The 21,114-nt window shown below is 34.7% G+C and overlaps 1 protein-coding gene across 2 annotated transcripts; it reads left to right on the top strand.

Annotated features, from left to right (window-relative positions):
• The first annotated feature begins 559 nt into the window (after positions 1-559).
• LOC128184232 (uncharacterized) lies at positions 560-19,148 on the top strand. Of its 2 annotated transcripts, XM_052853614.1 has the most exons (14): positions 607-640; positions 1,040-1,105; positions 6,562-7,724; positions 9,801-10,525; positions 12,071-12,153; positions 12,701-12,864; positions 13,297-13,417; positions 13,652-13,819; positions 14,239-14,377; positions 14,687-14,818; positions 15,073-15,206; positions 15,818-15,949; positions 16,174-16,260; positions 16,553-19,148. In XM_052853614.1, the coding sequence occupies exons 3-14, from the start codon at positions 6,589-6,591 to the stop codon at positions 16,658-16,660; spliced, it is 3,129 nt and encodes a 1,042-aa protein (XP_052709574.1). In that variant the 5' UTR covers positions 607-640; positions 1,040-1,105; positions 6,562-6,588; the 3' UTR covers positions 16,661-19,148. The 2 variants fall into 2 exon arrangements, with proteins under 2 accessions (XP_052709576.1, XP_052709574.1); XM_052853616.1 differs by lacking the exon at positions 1,040-1,105 and having other exon boundaries at positions 560-640.
• Positions 19,149-21,114: the final 1,966 nt, after the last annotated feature.

The following is a 21,114-nucleotide window of genomic DNA, read 5'->3' as shown; positions in this document are numbered from 1 at the left end:
ATATCATTAGAAAGATATCGGTTACAACCAGTGGAATGGATCCTCAGCCAAATCTCAACATATTGGATATTTTTTAACCAACTCAATATCCATTTCTCTTTTTGTTTTTAACTAATGAATCAAATAAAAAGGACACCTTTAAATAACAAGGCCACATACAAATCAGAGTTGGTGCCTTACCCCAACAAATTAAAAAGAGTCCTTGACCCCTCCCATTCCCCCTCCCACCTCTGGTACATATTGGACTAAAGTACCAGGCATACTGGCCTTGCTCTTGTTATCTAAAAAAAAAAAGTAAAACAAAAATAACCATCTTTAAAGGAAATACCCAAAATTTACTTCATAAAAGGACTTTTAACTTGAGTGAAAATAAAAATCATGTATTCATTATTTGTATCCTTTTTTACTCTGTGAATATAATCTAGAAAATATGATGTCTGAATAAAACAAAAAATAGAACAAGCTTAATTTGAAAGGAAAAGGAGATAATGCGGGCGGGGGGTCAAAGCTTCGGTCCCAAAGACACTAATAACGATTTTATGTGGATACCGTGGTCATAAAAACGTTTTACATTTTATGTAGATTTTTGACTGGTTGGAATGTTTTGATGCGATTTCAGCTGATTTTCACTGGAAATATGGTTTGTCATGTTTTTGTTTTAAATATTAATTGAATTCTATTAGAAAATTATTACTTAACTTATGCCAAATTTCGGTTTTTTTTGGACAAGGATGTTGCTAAAACCTGTACGTCACCTGGGTACTGTACTGTGTTTTCACTTTTCTGGTGAAACTTTGACTTGGTCATTAAGGCAAAAGGGCTATTTTTGTGTATGGCATTGATTAATGTTTAGGATGTAGGCCCCCTTTTATAAAAAAAAAAAAAAAACATGCACTGTATGCATACGGGCGTCGAAACGATTTTGATATTGATCTTGCGTGGGTGGGTTTGGGAGGGGGAATTCCCCTCCTGCACTTTAAGAAAATATTTGCACAATCCAGCGCAAAATGCTATCATTGTCATTCCTATCTTAATTCAGACTGTATCAAAAGAAGATTACATTGTTGTGGTGTATGTGTGTTGATATAAACTACCATGCATGCAGGTAATTTCTTTTTATTAAAATATCCTCAAAATACAACCATGGGAAATACTTGATCTTTACTATTTATTTAAAATATTCATTCCTTGTTATATGAATTTTCTACAATTAAGTTTAGAAATCATAAAAATTTGTATTCAAACAGGTACATGTACTGGTAATCTCCACTGAAATATGGATTTGCTTGAAATTCAGGATGAAGGCCATCATTTATCATGCTTATTAAGTTGTGACAAGCCAAGCCAAAATTTGGTTTAGATTAATAAACAAGGCCCATAATTTATCTTTATAGATTATTTTATGTTTGATACAAGATTTGAGTACAGTTGAACTTCAATATTTCAAACAACAATATCTCGAATGCTATGGTTATGTCGAAGTGATTTTTAAGTCCCAAACACCGAAACTTTAATAAGTATTTTACCCTTGATATCTCGAATACTTGGATGTCTCGAAGTTTTTAGCTCACCTGAGCTGAAAGCTCAAGTGAGCTATTCTGATCACATTTTGTCTGTTGTCCGTCTGTCTGTCTGTCTGTCTGTCTGTACACTTTTCACATTTTCAACATCTTCTCAAGAACCACTGGGCCAATTTCAACCAAACTTGGCACAAAGCATCCTTAGCCTAAGGGGATTCAAAGTTGTGAAAATTAAGGACCACGCTCTTTTGCAAAGGGAGATAATTAGGAATTTATGAAAATTTTTGAGAAATTTTCAAAAATCTTCTTCTCATGAACCATAAAACCAGGAAAGCTGAAACTTGTGTGAAAGCATCCTCAGGTAGTGTAGATTCAAAGTTGTGGAAATCATGACCCCCGGGGGGAGCAGGGCTCGACATTAACGTTTGTCCGGTACCAGTTAAAAAAATATGCGGACAAGTGAATATTGCTGGCCACTTGTCCAACTGGACAAGTGCATTTTTTATGTAAAGAAGTCTCCAACATCTAAAAAAGAAAAAAAGTTTTCTGATAAGTTTATCCGTAGTCTCGTTATAAGTTTATCGTTGTAAGTTTATCGATTAGTTATTTTGAATTTCGATCCAGACATCAAATTGCAATGCAATTGAGATACTCTTGATCGGGATTGAAGTTCACTAATTTCAAACAACTTTCTTAGTTCTTACAAAGTATCAAACACATACGTTAAGAAAAAGAAAGGAAGAAAAGGTAGCAAAGATAAAAGATTATGGAAAGAAATGTAATTTATTTTAGGTTTCATTCATCATTGATAGACTATGATGACTTTCCATGTTTAGTTTAAAAAACAGCTGAGAAATCAATATAACAGTTACATGTATTTTTAAACCTGATGCTAAATTTAAAATGTCTTGTAATTTGCCATGACAAAGCTACAGCTGACAAATCATGTTTAATGTTATATGGACAAATACATGTACATATAGGAAAGACACTTTAAGTTTCCATTTAAAAAGTCAGGTTATTAATAATAGCTAGAATAATCAATAAATGATTTTATTTTAGTAATACAGAACTGTAGTTTTCAAGTTGACAATATTTGATCTTTAATATTGAAAATTTTTCGGATAAGTAAAGTTGAAGTTCGGACAAGTAAATGTCTTGGTCATTTGTCCGAATGGACAAGTAGGAAAAAAAGTTAATGTAGAGCCCTGGGAAGTGTGGGGCCACAATGGGGGGTTGAAGTTTAACATATGAATATATAGAGTAAATCTTTAAAACTCCTCTTCTCAGAAACTAATCAGCCAACAAAGCTGAAACTTGTGTGGAAGCATCCTCAGGTAGTGTAGATTCAAAGTTGTGAAAATCATGACCCCCGGGGGTAGGGTGGGGCCACAATGGGGGTCAAAGTTTAACATAGGAATATATAGAGTAAATCTTTAAAAATCTTCTTCTCAGAAACTAATCAGCCAGGAAAGCTCAAACTTGTGTGGAGGCATCCTCAGGTAGTGTAGATATAAAGTTGTGAAAATCATGATCCCCAGGGGTAGTGTTGGGCCACAATGGGGGGGGGGGGGGCTCAAAGTTTAACAAAGGAATACATAGAGAAAATCTTTAAAAATCTTCTCGTCAGAAACTAATTAGCTTGATGATTCTTTATAATTGTTAAGACTTTGGCCCCAGGACAATTCTTTGGCCTCACAAGAAGGTTCAGAGTTTGATGTAGGTTTATATCCCTTATATAAACTATTGTTAAGGATCTTTTTGAGAACTGCAATACTCAACATATGATATGACTATAAAATCATCCTGTTAGAAAAGGGACTAATGCTTATAAACATAAGAATATCCAGGGGGGGGGATGGCTTTTATTTATACAGGATCTACATGTATTATTGTACATTGTTCAGATAGTTTGTATTATGACTCCATTAAGCTGATTTTATCATACCTATTGTTCCTTAGGTGAGCGATGTGGCCCATGGGCTTCTTGTTAACAAATCCCATCTAGTTCGATATAACAAGGTTTGACTGTATATCCAAGCATAAAGTGCATGAGAATAAATTGTGATCATGTAAAATGATATCCTGTGAAACATTGTTTCAAATGTTCAGAGAAGATAGTCAACTAGCTGTTAACAGTTCAATTGTAAAGAAAACTTACAGTTATGTCAAAATATTTGTAACTCCAAAGCCAAACCACTAAGAATGTAAAAACACAACTTACAGTTTCCAAAAATAATGTTACAAAATTTCAATTGTAATTAATTTATTACCTTGGCAGAGTTTTACCTTAGCTTGATCAATAAAGCTGACATTATTTGGGGTGGGGTGGGGGTTGGAGGCAAAAGTTTTAGGGACAGTGCTGGTGCAGGAATTTCAGTCTACAAGAGTTGCTGTTCAGTAGCTGGCCATAAGAGATAAAATTCGGTCATTTTAATAACGTTCTCCTGTGATCAATGGTCAGGGAGATTCTGCATGGCTAGTGTAGTTGAAAAGACACAATGCCAAATGTCAAAGGCATGATGAGTGGTACAATGAATTAGTATATATATATATATCTTCCAATAATATTTTGTTTATGGTGTTACATTATACAGGTTCCCGCTTCATAGTATCACAAACTTGATAGCAACAACTAAACACTTCGTTCTTATAGTAAAATCTCCAGGTACGTGTACCAGATTGTAGCTGAAATTGGTAACAAAAAAATTTACACTTTATCACCTTTTTATGATTAAACCAACAAAAAGCGACTTCTTTCTGACTCATTTCTATACACTAAATTATCAGTATTGTAAATTTGAGTATGTTTTAAACTCAATTGAACTTGAGATTCTACTTTTAACAGCCTAATCAATGGCTGGCATGCATCAATGCAGATCTGATATTTCTTGCCACATAACTATGCATGACATCGAAGACAGTCAAATGATTTGTGAAATTAGTAGCAAACATAGGGGCTTCATTGTTATCTTTTTACCATGTTTAATGGGCAAAGTGACATCTTATCAATATTGCTGACAAAAGAATACAGGCTACAGGTTGGGGAGGGGTTTTTTTTCCAGTTGATACTGATCATATTTCATTCTATGAATGTATATCTCAAGAAGAATTGATTTAAAATGTGTGTAACTTTGTAATGTGGTTAATACAAACTTGTGTAACAAAAATTGTATTTTGCAACTATTTTCACACAATATGGTAGCATTCCAGTATCTGTGTGACAGCCATTCATTTATCCAAATACAGTAGTCATGTTTCAATGGCGAGGATAATTTGCATACACTAATTTCGTTTATTCTATTATAAAGGTAAGTGAGCTATCCAATATAATGACTTTTTGACTATATAGGTAATATAAGCTATTGGAAAGCTGATAATGGGTACATCTGGGTGTCTTAGGTATTGGATCAGTATTGGAGTTTGTTCTTAGATGTACTCATAATATATTTACATTCCACATATTTTTTGCTTGTTAAGTGTGTTGAAAGATACGGCAGTTATAACACTGTAATGCACAAAGGGTACTCAAAGGTTAAAATGACATGTTTTATTATGATGTCACAAATGTTGAACACTCTAAACTGCAATGTCACAAGCGAATATCAAAGTTCAGGCTTGCGGCTGTTACTGTGGCTCTTCCATTAATATGAACTTACCCCTATGATAAGACAGGAATTTTAAGGTATAAATCACATTTGCAGACAAGGTATGAAGTTAAAAAATGTAAATATAAGCATTAAATCATGATTTTTTGAAGTATACAGTCTCATAACTGGAGCGATGTGTGCATACAAATTTTCATAACGTGCTAAAGCATGCTACTCAATTTGTATGAAAACACTGCTGCAGTTATGAGACTGTATACTTCAAAAAATCATGATTCGATGCTATAGTAAACTCGATATTGTGTATTCCTTTGATATTTAAATAAGGTGTATCAAGGTGAAAGAAATAAATCACCAGTAAATGGCATAGTTTTTTTAACCGGGTTTTCTGAAGGATTTATGAAATTTATGAAAAAAATACCAGCTTTTGAACTTAGTCATATTTTGGCAAAATATTGCATATTGGGTACCCTCATTGTACGGATAACTCCTCCTACAGTTCTTTTGGAGATCAATTGCACATATATCAGAGGTGTGCATATTGGTAGGATTTTGATTTCCGATAATTTATGGAAAAAATACTAGCTTTTGAACTTAGTCACTTTTTGGCAAAATATTGCATATAGGGTACCCTCATTGTACGGATAACTCCTCCAACAGATTTCAAGATAGGAAGTTGTTCTTTTACAGATCAATAGTACATATATCAGAGGTGTGCATATTGCTAGGATTTTGATTTCCAATAATTATGAAAAAAATACCAGCTTTTGAACTTAGTCATTTTTTGGCAAAATATTGCATATAGGGTACCCTCATTGTACGGATAACTCCTCCTACAGTTTTCAAGATAGGATGTTATTGTTTTGCAGATCAATTGTACATATATCAGAGGTGTGCATATTGCTAGGATTTTGATTTCTGATAATTTATGAAAAAAATACTAGCTTTTGAACTTAATCACTTTTGGCAAAATATTGCATATAGGGTACCCTCATTGTATGTATAACTCCTCCTACAGATTTCAAGATAGGAAGTTGTTCTTTTGCAGATCAATTGTACATAGGTTATATCAGAGGTGTGCATTTGCTAGGATTTTGATTTCTGATAATTTATGAAAAAAATACCAGCTTTTGAACTTAGTCACTTTTTGGCAAAATATTGCATATAGGGGTACACCATTTCACTGGATATGGGTTGACATGGATTATGGATAAAGTTCACATAAAAGAAAACCCGGTTTGCTATCACATTGACAGCTTTTCACTTGTTTCATTCTTTTTTCATGTATTGCTTAAAAATGTTTAACTTTAGAGTGTCTGGTAGATCCTTTTAAAAAAGATTATGCATGACCAGTTAATGGTTTTCTTAAATGAATGAAAATGGGTCACAAGGAAATGAAATAAAGATGTCAGAACTCTTTTTGTTATTGATAGTGAAAATGGGATACGCTGAGAAATGAGATGATGATGGATCCAGGAGGTTCCAGAAAGTCCTCCGTCAGTGATGCCGAGTTGTTTGGGAATGGCTCCGAGGAACCACCAATACCTCTCAAGCGAAGCATCAGTGGGGAGGGCAAAAAACGACAAAATCAGTTCCGAACATCGAAAAACGAAAAAGAATTTGAGGTGGAGGACACAGATGACGTGTTTCTGGTAGCTGGGTGTAATGGCGGTGAAATAAAGAAAAGTGACACAGGACGAAGTAAGAGTGATTCGGTGCTCTCTGGTGTGGTGCTTAGTGGTTCAAGCACCAATTCAAATGTAGACTTGGAGAGTAGTGTTCACTCAGAGGAGTCCCCTGAAGTTGTCCCAAGGGAACATTCCCTATCCATGAGTCCTGGGAAGAAGACAGAGAAAAGCAGTGATGGAAGTGTTGGTGAAGGAGAGGAGAACCAGAGCATTGTAGGCCCTTTGACTGCAGTCATTTCTAAAACAAACAAGCCAGGAATCAAAAGATCTGTGAGTTTTCAAGATGATTTACTTCAGAATAGAGATGACAAGTCTACGGAGAGCCGTAGGAAGGAGTATAGGATGTCGAGTGGGTACGGCACAGGGAGCAACACATCTCTTCAGTCCCAGGCAAGCACTGGGACCATGTCAAACTACAGTCAGGAAAGTGAAGGAAACTGTGTACAAAATGGGGGGCATTGTGAGCAAAATGGGGAAACCTGTCAGCTGAATGGGGGAATCTGTGAACAGAAAGGGAAAATCTGTCAGCTAAATGGGGAAATCTGTGAACAGAAAGGGGAAATCTGTAAGCTAAATGGGGATATCTGTGACCAGAAAGGAGAACTATATCAGCTGAATGGGGGAATCTGTGAACAGAAAGGGGAAATCTTTCAGAAAAATGGGGAAATGTGTCGGCAGAATGGGGAGAGCTGTGAACAGAATGGGGATGGTAAGGGTATTGAGCTGAAAAGACCCCTTCTAGAAGTACTGGCAAGAAAAGTTGAAGAGACCAGGGGTTCAGGACTGTCTCTTATGTACGAGGGTGACAAGAACTCGGTGAGACTCGTTCGGAAAGGGGGTGGAGTACAGCAGGGTAACGGACTGTCTATGGGAAGAGTGGATCAGTCCTCAGGAAATGTGGACAATGGGTAAGGATCTCCCCTAATGAAATTTTCCTACACAAAGTTAAGTTGTGTTTCCTAGTCTTATATAGTTGGAAATAGAAGTAAAAAAAACAATGCAAATCCACACATGTTTTAAAGAAAACAATGGATGTGGAATTTTACTAAACCAATATTACCAATTATTTATAAATTAGAATTTGGTTATTTTTTGCTTCAGTATTTTGACTGATAATATTGTCAAAGCTACATGCATATCAAAATACATGAGCGTAAAAGATCTAATTCTGATAATTGATAGATTGATAAAGAATCGACATTGAAAATCAATTAAATAACAGTTAATGTCAGACATCTATGAGGTAATACGCAAGGTAACATAAATAATTGAATTAAAAACTGCAATGGGCTTCCTAGAAGAACTTCACAGATGAGGAAAAACTGAATTCTGCTTTTCAGTTTTGTAGAGCTATTTACAATGGAGGTTGGCTGAACCTGTATTTATTTATGACTGGTTTGTAAACAATTCGGTTTTTTTGTGAAAAGCAATAAAGATCACTGTTATAATAAATATTTTTGGTAATTAGAACCAGTTTTAATTTAGAATGTTACTCTCTATGAAGGATGTTGTGTTCAATACTTAAATATTTATATTTAAAGAATGGTATTATAATTGTTTATGTGAAGTTTTAGTTAATGAGCTCAAATGCCTTCAGAATGTTACTATTTATGGGGTTATATGTGCTATAAAGATATGCCGGATCCAGGAAATTAGAGATTGGATCTATATTTACCAAACTATCAATTAAGTATAGGTCAAAAATTAGAATTCTGTATGATTCACAAGTTCTGTAGAACGTATCAAAATTAAAGTCTAATGTTAACCAAGAACACTTGCATCTTGTATTAAAGTTAGATCCACCACGAATGAAAACGAAAGTAGACAAAAATGCAAGTGGATTAACAATGATAAATTTTTAAAAATTAGGCTTTGATATATACAGTCTGTAGGTTTCAAAACATAAATTCGATTTTATGCAGATGTTTGTTTTATAATAAATTTTAATTTTAACTTGATTTTAAAAAATCCATTTATTCTACTTTCACTTTCGGACGTTTATGGATAAAAAATTAAACGGGAACTAGTTGGAATCGGATACAGAAATATTTAGTGAATGTAATGGCGACATTCGTGGATTTTATATAGAGAATTGAAGTTTAGTTGGTAAGAATTCTTTTTTCTTCTTTTTTTTCATTATGTAAAAACAATTAGCTGTCTTGTGAAACAATGCTAATTCTTCACATTTTGGGTAATATTTTTAAAGCAAACAGGAACTGTTGAAACAGAATCCATTATAGCACACACATTCTAAACACACCTTAAACTAAAGGGATAGGAACATAAGGCAATTAAACTAGGGGGAAATCTGTTTTCTAAATTAATTAATACTGTATGTACAATTTTATATATTATACTAGTTCATAGAAATGGGTTTTTTTTTTACCTTGTTTAATATTCGAACCAAAATTTCACTCTAATATAAACCTCAAAGGTTTAGCATATTATGATTTAGTTCACACTCTTTTCTATAAATCAATCTTTGTTTACTTTAACATAACAATTATGCATCCCGCTCCCTTTATATAATCGTGGCCAGTACTATATCATTTTTTATTAATTAAATAATTGTCACTTAGTGAACAGGAAATTAAGGGGGGGGGGGGGGTAATAATCGAACAATGAATATTGATTAATTCTAACATTATTTTGGATTCTAGAATAATTTTTATGCAGTCACTGAAATCCTTTGACAAAGCCTGCTGATAAAATACCTGGCAATTAAGTTATACATGTAATAAAAAATTTGTAGAAATGTATGGACTCTGAAAGAAATCAAAACTATTTGAAATTTGAATTGTATTTGACTTGTGTTTCATTAAATGTACAGAAGTGTTCATGATGAAACCAAGTCAAGAATCAAAGACAAAGTATTTACAAATTTAATTGTGAAAAAAACTGAGAAAATTGTGAGAATTATGCATAGTGGAATTCTGTACCCAACAATATAGATTTTATGAAAGAATTTTGACCAAATGCTTCAGGTTTGTTTCTGATGATGAAGATGACGACGAGGATGATGAAAGGGAAGAAGAGAGTGGAGTCAGTCAGAACCTGATCCCAGCAGTAGTGACCTCATTACTGAACCAGCCCTCTATCGAGGAGACACAGGGCCTGCTACCCATTCTTAGTATCATGGACAATTCTGTCGTCAGTGAAAGTTCCATGGCCGACGCCCCCAACAGCATGACCCATAATTCATTGCCAAGGGAGGAGGAAGAAACTCGAAGATGTACCTCAAAAAGTGAAACAAAGACAACTGAGTCAAACACAGAAGTGCCGTGCAGCGATGAAAGTCAGAAAAAGGGCCCTGATGACCTTCCTAGCTCAGATAGCTCTTTTCAGCTACCAAACTTTAATATCTTAGAACCAAAGACCCCAAACATTGATCAAGTCCTCCATTTAATATCACCCGGTATTCCAAGGGAAAAATTGACAGAAATTCTGCAACAGTGTTGTAAAGATCATGGCCCTATATCGGGGCCAGGGTCCGCTGATTTTAAAATTCCGGACCATGTTCCCCCCAGTCCCGAGGCCCCCAGGAGCAGGCCGGCCCCCTCTACTGGTCATTCTAGTTATGGATTTTCCAACATTGTTAGTGCTTTTTTAAAGAACCCCGAAATTTTTGATTTTGATGTGGATAATCTGCAGAATCTGTTACGAGTTTACAGCGGCACACCGCCCTCTTGTCCTGTTCCTATTTATACAGGTAGGGCTTGCTTTCTTTGAGCTATATTTAAGGAATAAGGATTCAGTCTTTGAGTATTATGAGGTGATAATTTTGGTTGGGGCGTGGTCAAATCTGTTAAAGCCCGAAGGGCAGTATGATAGATTTGACCACGCTCTGACCGAAATTATCACCTCATAATATTCAAAGAATGATTCCTTAATACTTATATTTATATTTTTTCCAATTTGTACATTTTATCGATAAAACCACAATTTTTTAATGTAGCACATGATATGTATTATTAAGCAGCACAGCCAATACCGTTTCTTGGTTATGCTATAAGACATGCCCTTGACAAAGACAGTTGAAAATGTAAATATATACCATTTTGTAAGCTATTTTTTGCCACGTTGGAAATCCAACCCAAACTTTGATGATCTACATAAGTTAGAAACTTTTTCAAATACATTTATTTTTCTCTACATGCAACCTGGTTTGTAAATTATTTATGCCTTAGTTTGAAATATTCATTTTCACCTGATCGTGTGATGTTGCAAGCCTATTCAATATGTAAACAAGAGGTAGATGCGAAAGCGTGGTCAGCATGCTGGTTACAGGCTAACAATATATATAAAAGAAAGTAAAAAACAGAGACACGACAAATGTTTTGAGTAGAGGTGCCCCGAAATGGGTAATATTGATGTTCTGTATTTATTGTCTGATCGGGTATGAATTAAAATTTTTTTATAATATTTATTCTTTTCTAAAGAAAGTTATGAAGAAGTAATTTTTTTGTCAACATCAAAAAAATAAAATAAACTTGCTGTCATTCTTATTCCCCCATGCTTTTCTCTCTCGACTACTTTTCCCGCGGTCATGTGCAGGGTTGCAATTACATTAATCGTTTATAAATGTGCATAAAAAAAATTTATTTCTCCTTACATAAAAGTTACAGTACCGGCATTCATCACAGTGTTATTGTTCATACAGATCATCACAGTGACAAAATTTGGGTAAGGTTTCCAACATCGCAAAAACAGTGTTAAAAGCGGCATATATATAGCTATAAATTATTGCATGTCATCATTTTGTTAAGTTCCACTTCATATAAAAACCAATATATCTGTGGGCACTTTCCAGTAAATGTGTAACATCTGGTTTAAAGGTCTGAATGCTGCCCCATTTCTTGGAAGGAACAGTAAAGTTTGTTAATTTTTTTTTAAAGTCCTGTAACTCGTTGAATAAATTATCAGTCAAACATTATGCAATAGCAAATGCCTTGCTTTTTTGGGAATTACTTCTAGGGACAAGACAGCAGTCAAATACAGCTGTTTAGCATGGTACACCAGTCAACATAATAACTAGTGCTGTGTTGTGCATGTACTATGCCGAAATAGTAGTCAGTGTTTGATACATAGTGCAGGAGCCTACAGCAATACTGTTTAACTATTTAGACATAGTACATTTATAACAAACAACACTTTTATATAGATAGCACCTGATATGTGGAATCGTGTGAATTGTTACATAACTTGTTACATTTGAATTTACTAATTTGTGGCTTGATACTGTTAAACTTTACAGAAGGCTCCATGGTCAGTGTTTCCTGTGTAGAATTCGCATCACAATGTAAAGACAAGGACTGCTCAGTACGCAAGTGTCAGATGGTATGTCGAGTCTATATTTATAAAAATTATTAATATATATTGTTTATCATGCAAGGAGCCCTTGAATGCTGAATGAACATTAAACATGCATGTACCACAGTTTTACGTACAGAACATCCCCAATAAGTACCAGTAAAATAAAAAAGTAGCATCTCTACATACCTATAATTTTTAATTCTAACAAAGGGCACTTCTTAAAGAATAATAGAAATATGTACTTTTTAGATCTTTTCCTTGTGCTTTATGTAAAAGAAGAAATGGGGGACTGATTTTATAATGCTTGTTTCAAAATTCAATACACTGTTGAATTTTTCCTTCAAGACAGACATATTTTTGTTTATAGCCACTTACAAATTTTAGTCACTCTGACGCTTATCTTAATGTCTACAATACATCAGTGTCTGCTGATGATTCTGAGAGATATAAGCTACACACTGTTATTTCCCTGACATTATAAGCCACACTCTTATTTCCTGGACATTACAAGCCACACACTGATATTTCCTGGACATTATGAGCTACACATTGTTATTTCCCTGACATTTAGATGAAGGCTGCCATGATTGGTCTCCAGCATACCTTGGACGGTTTCCTGGATATTCACAACTCTACGGATGTCCAGAGTCTGTGTCAGAGTCTGTTCCAACATGCCAGGAACTGTGAGGAACCACCTATGCGATGCCCTGTGCCATGGTGCTACCTCCTTAGAGGGTAAGATACACCTCACATGTCCCTTCCTTTCCCTAGGAATTGGGATTTTGATGATTGAAGTCAGATTAGGGAATATAAAGATGTATTTTTTAATTACTAAAGTATTTACTCGCTAGCCATAGCTAAATGGAATCCCATATATATGTCTCTACCAGAAAATTGTTTTAATTAAAACTACTATCATGAGTTTTAGCTCTTGATACATTAAATATAAAAATGTGACTGATTTTCTGTGACATTCTGTTTATGTGGGGGGTTTTTTTTGCCATGCATATTCATGAGGTTGTTAATTTTTGATTTGCTGATGCAGGTACTGTAATGGTGAAACATTATATTTAAAATTATGACTGATTTTCTGTGACATCTGTTTCTGTGGGGGTTTTTTTCCCATGCATATTCATGAGGTTGTTAATTTTTGATTTGCTGACGCAGGTACTCGGAGGAGGAAGAGGTAACGAGCTTCATGGTGTTTTATTGGATCAAGCAGGCGTTTGACACCCCCGTCTGTGAAGAGGATATATTCCCCAATGACGACATTGAGAGCTTCATCAAGGTATGTCAAGGTCGCAACAGAACTGGAGGAATATTTGGGGTAGTGTTTTCAATTTGCTCAAATTCTTTAATTTTCAGACTCCAAGTTTTAATATTTAATTGTGATTGATCTTGAAAAATCGCAGAAAATTGGTGTACTTTTTACTTAGATTATCAAAATCAATTGAATTTCAAGTTTTTGTTGTGAAGCTTTTTGGTTTTGTTGATAAACCAATACTCTGACTTCATCTTCCAGCTAAACGCAACTCATCACCACATGGAATCTACAAGTCTTGAAGTGACATGTCGGATTGAACAGCCTGGTCACTTTGGAAATGTCATGCTGGTAGCAGAGACCAAGCCCATTTTGACCTCCTTTGATTCCGAGGTCTCCCTCACTGACCAGTTCTATGTAATCAAACAGGTCTGTCTTAAATTCCCACGTCACCATATAACATTGTGAACTTGAACTCGTTATAGAAATCAAATAATGAAATTTTATATTTTAAAATCCATATCTGTGTTGCATACTGGGTACATCTTCAGTACTGAGACTGAGTAGAATGCTATATCTTCAGTTGGAAAAGAAAACAATATTGTAAAATAATTTTTATCCAATAAACATTTCTAAAGGTCCCATTTCTTGTTGATTAGAACCATTACTTGCACAATTGATTAATATTTTAATGTTCTTATCACCGTTAGATTATTTATCTGTGCTTGTCAACCGATGTTAATATTGATGAACTTGAAAGTATTTTGGTCTGAAACTTATGTGTAAGATTATATTCAAAAGTTTTGGTGTGTTTATTTTGAAATTTACTTTCTGTGTTGCCATTTCAGATCAGCAATGATGAGTCAGACTTTGATATTACTAAGATTTTTGAGAAACTGCGGAATTTGGAACACCCCAATTTGATCCGCCACTATTGGATCACAAAGTACCCAAATCACATCAACATCTGTCTTCAATACATACCAGGTCAGACTTCATGTATTCACTTCATTTATCTCCCTATTTCTCTTGTCCTACATTTTTACAATAAATATCTGGAAGAGGCAAAAATTATCCATTTTGTTCTTAAAGTATGTATATTTTATTGCAATGTTTTTTTCTGTCATATCTAAATAATTGACTTTAAGGATTAATTTGATTAAATGATCTGCAAAGATCATACCACAATATTCAAATATAAATTCGGTATCTCTCTTCCTCTCCTCCTATTCATGTGGAATTGTTGGGATGGTAAGAAGAGTGTCGTGTTTGATATTAAGTTTTGGATTTTTCCAGGAAACACCTTGGAGGCGGAGCTCCAGCATCGGATGTTGTTTGATCCGATTATGGTCCTACAGATGATGATGGATGTCCTGGATGCGGTGGATTTCCTTCATTCCCATGGAATTATTTACCTCTACTGGTCCCGTAAGTAAAGGACTCGTACTTCTTTTCTACAATAAAAGCTGCATCAATTTTGTAGGTGGGGGATCTTTGTATTGATATATAATAAGATCAATTGAAATTTAAGTTGTTGTCAAGAAAGATGGACCACAATAGGCTTTCATGGCTGTTTTAGTGCCTACCTTTCTTGTCCATTGATACTCTTGCTCAGCTTTAGAAGTTAAAGTTTTTGTCAAGATTCATGGATTATGTTTTATGATACTCTTCCTCTGTTTCAGTGGGGAACATTTTACTGGACAGTCTGAACAAGCGATTGATCTTGAGCAACCTGACACTGTCTGTGACTGATGATGGAAACTATGATGAAGGATACACCAAACAGTCCCTCCCCCCAAATCTGGTCCCCCCAGAGGTAAGACTGACTTGTCTGTACCTGTATTACACCAATCATTCCCTCCCCCTCAAATCTGGTCCCCCCAGAGGTAAGACTGACTCATCAGTATTATATCAATCAACCCCTACCCCAAGTCTGGTCCCTTCAGTTGTAAGACAGATTTGTTTGTGTTATACCAAACAGTCTTTACCCCCATGTCTGCCTCCCTAGAGGTAGGAGAGATTTGTCTGTGGTAAACCTAACAGCCCCTCCCTCCAAGACTGGTCCCCCAGAGGTAAGACAGACCCTGACTCCATAGCAAAATATATCCTTACTCCCAATTCTGGTCCTTCAATAGATATGACTGCCACAAGATTTTTAGGAAAACTGTCTTTTCATCAAATAATATACAGGGAAATATTTGCCCCCGTTTTATATTCGCCCCTTTCGCCCTCATCAGCGGGCGATTTTAAGACTGGGCGAATTCTGATGTCCTCAATAACTTCTTTTTAAACACAGCTGGGTCTGGGTGAATTCAATATGGGGCAAATCTATTTGCAAGTGTAGAAGAACGAAAATCACACTAGGCGAAAATAACCCAGTATACAGAAGAAGTTAAGATTGCTGCAAAGTTTGTTGTTTAATTTCAGTTGCTGACAGGTGTATCACTGACCCAAAACAGTGATTGCTGGGGTGCAGCATGTGTCATGGTCCACTTGTTAACGGGTCACCAGATTTGGTACAACCATCGCCATGACACCAGGGAAAGTCTGTGGGACAAGGTAAAACTAGTTATACTACATGGACAGTCAGTCTCAGTCCCTTATGACCAGTATAAGAAAACGTCTCTTTGGGATTACTCAATAGATAAATATTGTATCACATTTTCATCTTTTTACCCATTACTATATTATTGTTTTTACAGTGTTAAGAAACTGCAGTATTGTGGAAAATCCAAAGTCTGCTGAAAATAGAGAGTGTTCTTTACTTGATTGTCTAATTTCAGGTGAAATCTGGGTGTTGTCCATTTAGTTCTGAGGAAGGAAAAATCAAACAGGCTACACTGTTGGCTTTTCTTAAGGCCTGCTTCAGGGTTAGTGTTTTTACAATGAAAACTCTTCTTTTTTAATAAGTTAATTCATTGTTTAAAAAAAAAACCCAACAAACTCATTTATAACAATATGTTTTCATGCATGTTTTTTAATATACCGTACCTTCATATTTGTACATTTTATGTGGATGACATTGTGGATTTCCATGTTAAAATCAGATGAAAAGATATTTTATTGTGGATTTATAATCAATTTTACATATGGCATATCAAGTATCTGTGGAAGTATTTGTTAAAAGACACCTAGTCACCATGGTTTTTCTTAATTTGATAGATAAATCTTAGTGAAAGGATATCATTTACTGACCTGATGAGAAGAATAAGAGCAGCAGCGGCTAAAGGGAATTTTGATCTTTTGTCCGACAACCCTCGGAACTCCTGAGACCTTTGGAAGCAGTAACCACAAAATGGCTGGCCATCCCTCATCCACCAATACTGCCATCGTTTTTACAGAAATTTATATAAGTCATTGGAATGACTTCCTGTTATAATAGACTTGAGTTGACAAACCTGAGAATTCAGGCTTCAAGGGAACTGGACAGATGGTTATGTCGTGTTAATGACAGCATCCAATCAGAATGCTTTATTTTCTCAACTGTATCACTGCCAAATATTTCTCATCATCATGGTTGAAATGCCTGAAAACAACTCTATTGATGATAAAGCTGAGAAAATTTTGCCTGTCTTTCATAGAGTCTAAACACTTCTCCTTAGATTGTTGTACAATTTTCTCCTCTAAAATGGAGTAAAAAATGTATAGAAGGAAACCCAAACCTTTGTTCATATATTTTTATCTGTTACCTGTGTGAACATATAAACACAATTTTTAAAAAAAAATTTTACATTCCATTTTGATAGAGAGTGCTCATGTTTTGCTACAGTTTGATTTTTAGACATGATTTGTTGGTGTCTTTGTTTTTTTTGACGGTGATTTTTTAAGAAGCGTACCGTAGTTTTAATGAATGACTTGTCTGTGGTATTTGTGTACTCTTTCCTTGTTACAAAATGATGGGGATATATAATAGACAGAGGGAACAGAGCAGTAGTTTGGTAGACAATTATATACAGGGTGGGGACCCCTTCCCCAGGATATGAGTCAGTCCACAGAGCCGGCCTCAATCAAAATTTGCCAACACGGATGAAAACTACAATAAAAGTTTGGATTATTGTTTATCTATATACAAAGAAATACATTTGCAATTGGCATGCCCTTTCAAATCCATATTTGTTTCATCTTTGGGAATCAATGGCCAGTCTCCCATAAACTTTGGTTAAGTTCATGCAGATTTGGCTGTGTGTTTTAATGCAAAGATATTTTTCTTTTCACTATGCATGTTAAAATGAAACAAAATGAATATAAGTAAGTTTAAGGTGCACCTGAAAAAGAAACCATTTAAGGTGGTTAAACAGATCTTATCCAACCCTGCTTATATATAAACTCTCTTCCGAGAAATTGGGGACGGGGGGGTGCGAAAGAGAACCTGGTAGTCATATGATTACCGGGTATTGATGACACACTGCTAGAAAGAAACCAACCCTGAAAAGAAATGATACCTCAATGTTCAACATTGTTAGCCTATGTTACAATTTGTTTTTCTTTTTGTGAGATTTAATGAAGTACAGGACAGTTGGCGATCATGATGCTTTCTTTTGTGTGTGTGTGTGTGTGTGTGGCCATTGTTTATAATGTGTAGAAAGTTGTCCAGCTGTGTGTATTGAGAATTACTAATATTTCACTGTCTTCATTTTTTGTCACAAAATGATTCCCCAACATGCTTACAAAACCTGTCTATCATGTCTAGAACTGTTATGTAACTGTTATATAATACAAACCTGTTGTACTGGTAGTTGTAGATTTTTATGTGTTGATTTGTGTTTTGTTTAATTTGCTCACTGCGTTCTTGTTATCAAATTTTTATCAGATGGTGAATGTTAGAAACATTCTTACATATATGAATGGCTCAAGAAATCTTTATTTAACAATCTGACATTGTTTCAAATGGTTCGAGAAATCTTTATTTAACATGACATTATTTCAGATGGCTCGAGAAATCTTTATTTAAAAGGCTGAAAATGTTTCAAATGGCTTGAGAATTTTGTATTTAAAGTCTGACATTGTTTTAAATGGCTTGAGGTCTGACTTTTTTTTATATGGCTGGAGAATTCTGTATTTAACAATCTGACATTGTGCCTGTCTGTCTGACAGTTGTTGATGTGTTTTTGTACAGAACCAAATGATTTACACAGTTGTCTTTCTTGGAGATGGTTGATCCTGTGCGAGTAATTGTGATGGATATGTTGCTTTCTTTAGCAATCTCTTGGTGCGATAACTTATTGAGCCTTTTTTGTTGACTTGATGTTTTATCCCATTCAGGATTATTTTTTATGTTTTAGCAATTTAAATCTTATTTAAATTTGGTTTTATGAGTTATGATGTAACTCAAAGTCTTTAAATGATTGCTGGAGGGGGGGGGGGGTTGGAGGGACAACACAATTTTCATATCAATGCATGAGTGCCATATATATTGCTTTTCTTAATCTTTTCAATCAGAGGCACATTTCCCTCTCTCTTCACTTTTATATTAATTGATATGTGTCAATGTATTTGGTAAAATGATATGCAATTTCAAAACTAGTTCATTTTTACATGCATGTATAAGCTAGATGTATAAGAAAGTCTAGTACGAGCTGTCATATTGAGTAGAATTGGTGATACATGTACTGGTACATGTAATACTTTTAGATGTTCATTTAGGTAGCTTAATATTTGATATGTCTACATATTAGGCAGATGATTATAATCTATGCTTTGTTATATCCTGAAAAAGAGAGATATTATTTTTTGTAAGAATAAAAAATCTGAAGTTGAATCTGTTAAAAATTCTTCTTTTTTTTTCATCATACATAAGCTGAATAACATAGGGAGGTATTTTTTAACCAAAATGGTCTTGGAAAGTGTTGATTAACTGATTGTTTGATGAATTCTATGTAATTAAGGATCCTCCAGACCTATGGTACGAATTATACTTTTTATGACAGTACATGAATGTCACGACAAGGAGGTATATTTGTGTAAGCAAATTGTTCATATGGACTCGTTTGCATGTCTAACTTCAAAAGGCAGTGGATGTGGCCCCAGAACACTGACCCGCAGATCCCAAAGATCAAACTGTTAGAATTAATGTATATTTGGCATTGTAAGTAATGAGTTTTAGTAAAGAATCATAAAATAACTAAATTACTTCAGGTGAAAAATACTAAATTTTTATTATTATCAAACTTTTCTGATCGTCTTTGTTCGTCAGTCTGTTTATCCGTCTGTAAACAGTTCACATTTTTGTCTTTTTCTCAAGAACCAATTGGCTAATTTCGACGAAACTTGGCATAAATTTAAGACATGTATCTATAAATGAAGGAAAATCAAAATTGTGAAAATATAGTGCCTCACCCTTTTCAAAGAGAAGACAACAATTTTTGTCTACCCATTGGTACTGGTATCGGTGCCATCGGTGTCCAATTAATTAGGAAAGATAACTGGGGGGGGGGGGGACTGGGTAGGTGTGCATGTAATAAAAAAAAATACATTTCAAGAACCACTTCACCATTTACAAGAAATCTTCCTTATATATGTAGATCCTACAATGTCAAAGTCGTGCCTATTTTACCAGAAGGAACCAATACACATCCAAATTTTAAAGTTCAACATAGGAATATAAAGGGAAAAAATTAAATAATATTTTTAAGAACTACAATGTTTTTGTTTTTGCTATGTCACTACATGTATTTTTAAAATAATCCTGGTGGAATGCTGGTACCAGGCCAATGATACCATCCATCCCTTCTTTGTTTTTATTTTTGATTCAGAAACTTTTTCTAAATTTAGAAAGGAATATACAATTTACTTTAAAACAATAAACTAAATTACTTCGAATATTTCTGTTATGTACCATAATTGATACTTTATCGATAATTTTGTCTTCTCTATCCAGATTGCTGGACTCCGTTTGGCTGGATGAAAGTCATGATCTTCATGTGTACTTTTATATAGGTACTGTATGTGAGTTCCAAAAATTAAAATCATAAAGCTTTAGTAAATATTAGAAAGCCTTTTGTGCTCTAGGCACAAAGGAGTCGAAGCAAGTAAGAAAATTTTAGAAGCCAGGAAAAAGAATATAGAGTTAAAGTACAATTAGTGAATGATGTTGAAGTATTTGTAGAGCAATGGCTAGTTTTGTGATAATTCATTGTTTAACTTAATGTGTCTATTGATTGGTCAGGAGTATCTTTAATTAGGCCTGTCTTTTTCAGGTCACTTTCAGGGTTTCCCCTGTGCCCATGGGGAAGACAGCTGTAAATGAATGGAGGGTGATCTTCTATCCCCCCAAGGAGTGTAATTTTGGTTGAACTGGAGGCTGCGTCTGGGATCCTATTTTTGTAGGTTTGCCTAATTGCCTGGTATAAAATGACAAATTACATACATTTCTTGATACCATCTCAACTGTGTTTTGTTTTTGATAACACCAATTTGTGTAACATTAACTTGCACTAAATATACAGTATTATCAAGAAAATGTATATTTATTCATTGAGATGTTGGATTTCTTGACAGCCTTTGTTTAGCAAGATTTATGAAATGGAGCATGATGCTGATCAGCTTACAAACAAATCATAAAATAATGTTATAACAGGTTTATTTCATAGCTTTTCTGTCATATGAGTACAGAAATAGTTTTCAAAAGTGAAAAAAAAACCTGCAGTCTAAAAAATACCAAAATGAAAATGCAGTAAAGAATTAATTCATCATGGTGTAAACTTGTAGGTCTAGCTATTCTGTAT

This window comes from Crassostrea angulata, chromosome 5 (assembly GCF_025612915.1).
Source record: "Crassostrea angulata isolate pt1a10 chromosome 5, ASM2561291v2, whole genome shotgun sequence".
NCBI lineage: Eukaryota > Metazoa > Mollusca > Bivalvia > Ostreida > Ostreidae > Magallana > Magallana angulata.
The sequence above is the reverse complement of the archived record's forward strand: the minus strand, read 5'-3'. Positions and strand labels throughout refer to the sequence as shown.

Excerpts from the sequence above, each read along its gene's own strand:
- LOC128184232 (XM_052853616.1), top strand. The coding sequence starts at position 6,589 with ATGATGATGGATCCAGGAGGTTCCAGAAAGTCCTCCGTCAGTGATGCC. Across the intron at positions 13,418-13,651 it reads ACATTGAGAGCTTCATCAAG|CTAAACGCAACTCATCACCA; the intron begins GTATGTCAAGGT and ends TTCATCTTCCAG. Across the intron at positions 15,950-16,173 it reads GGGAAAGTCTGTGGGACAAG|GTGAAATCTGGGTGTTGTCC; the intron begins GTAAAACTAGTT and ends GTCTAATTTCAG.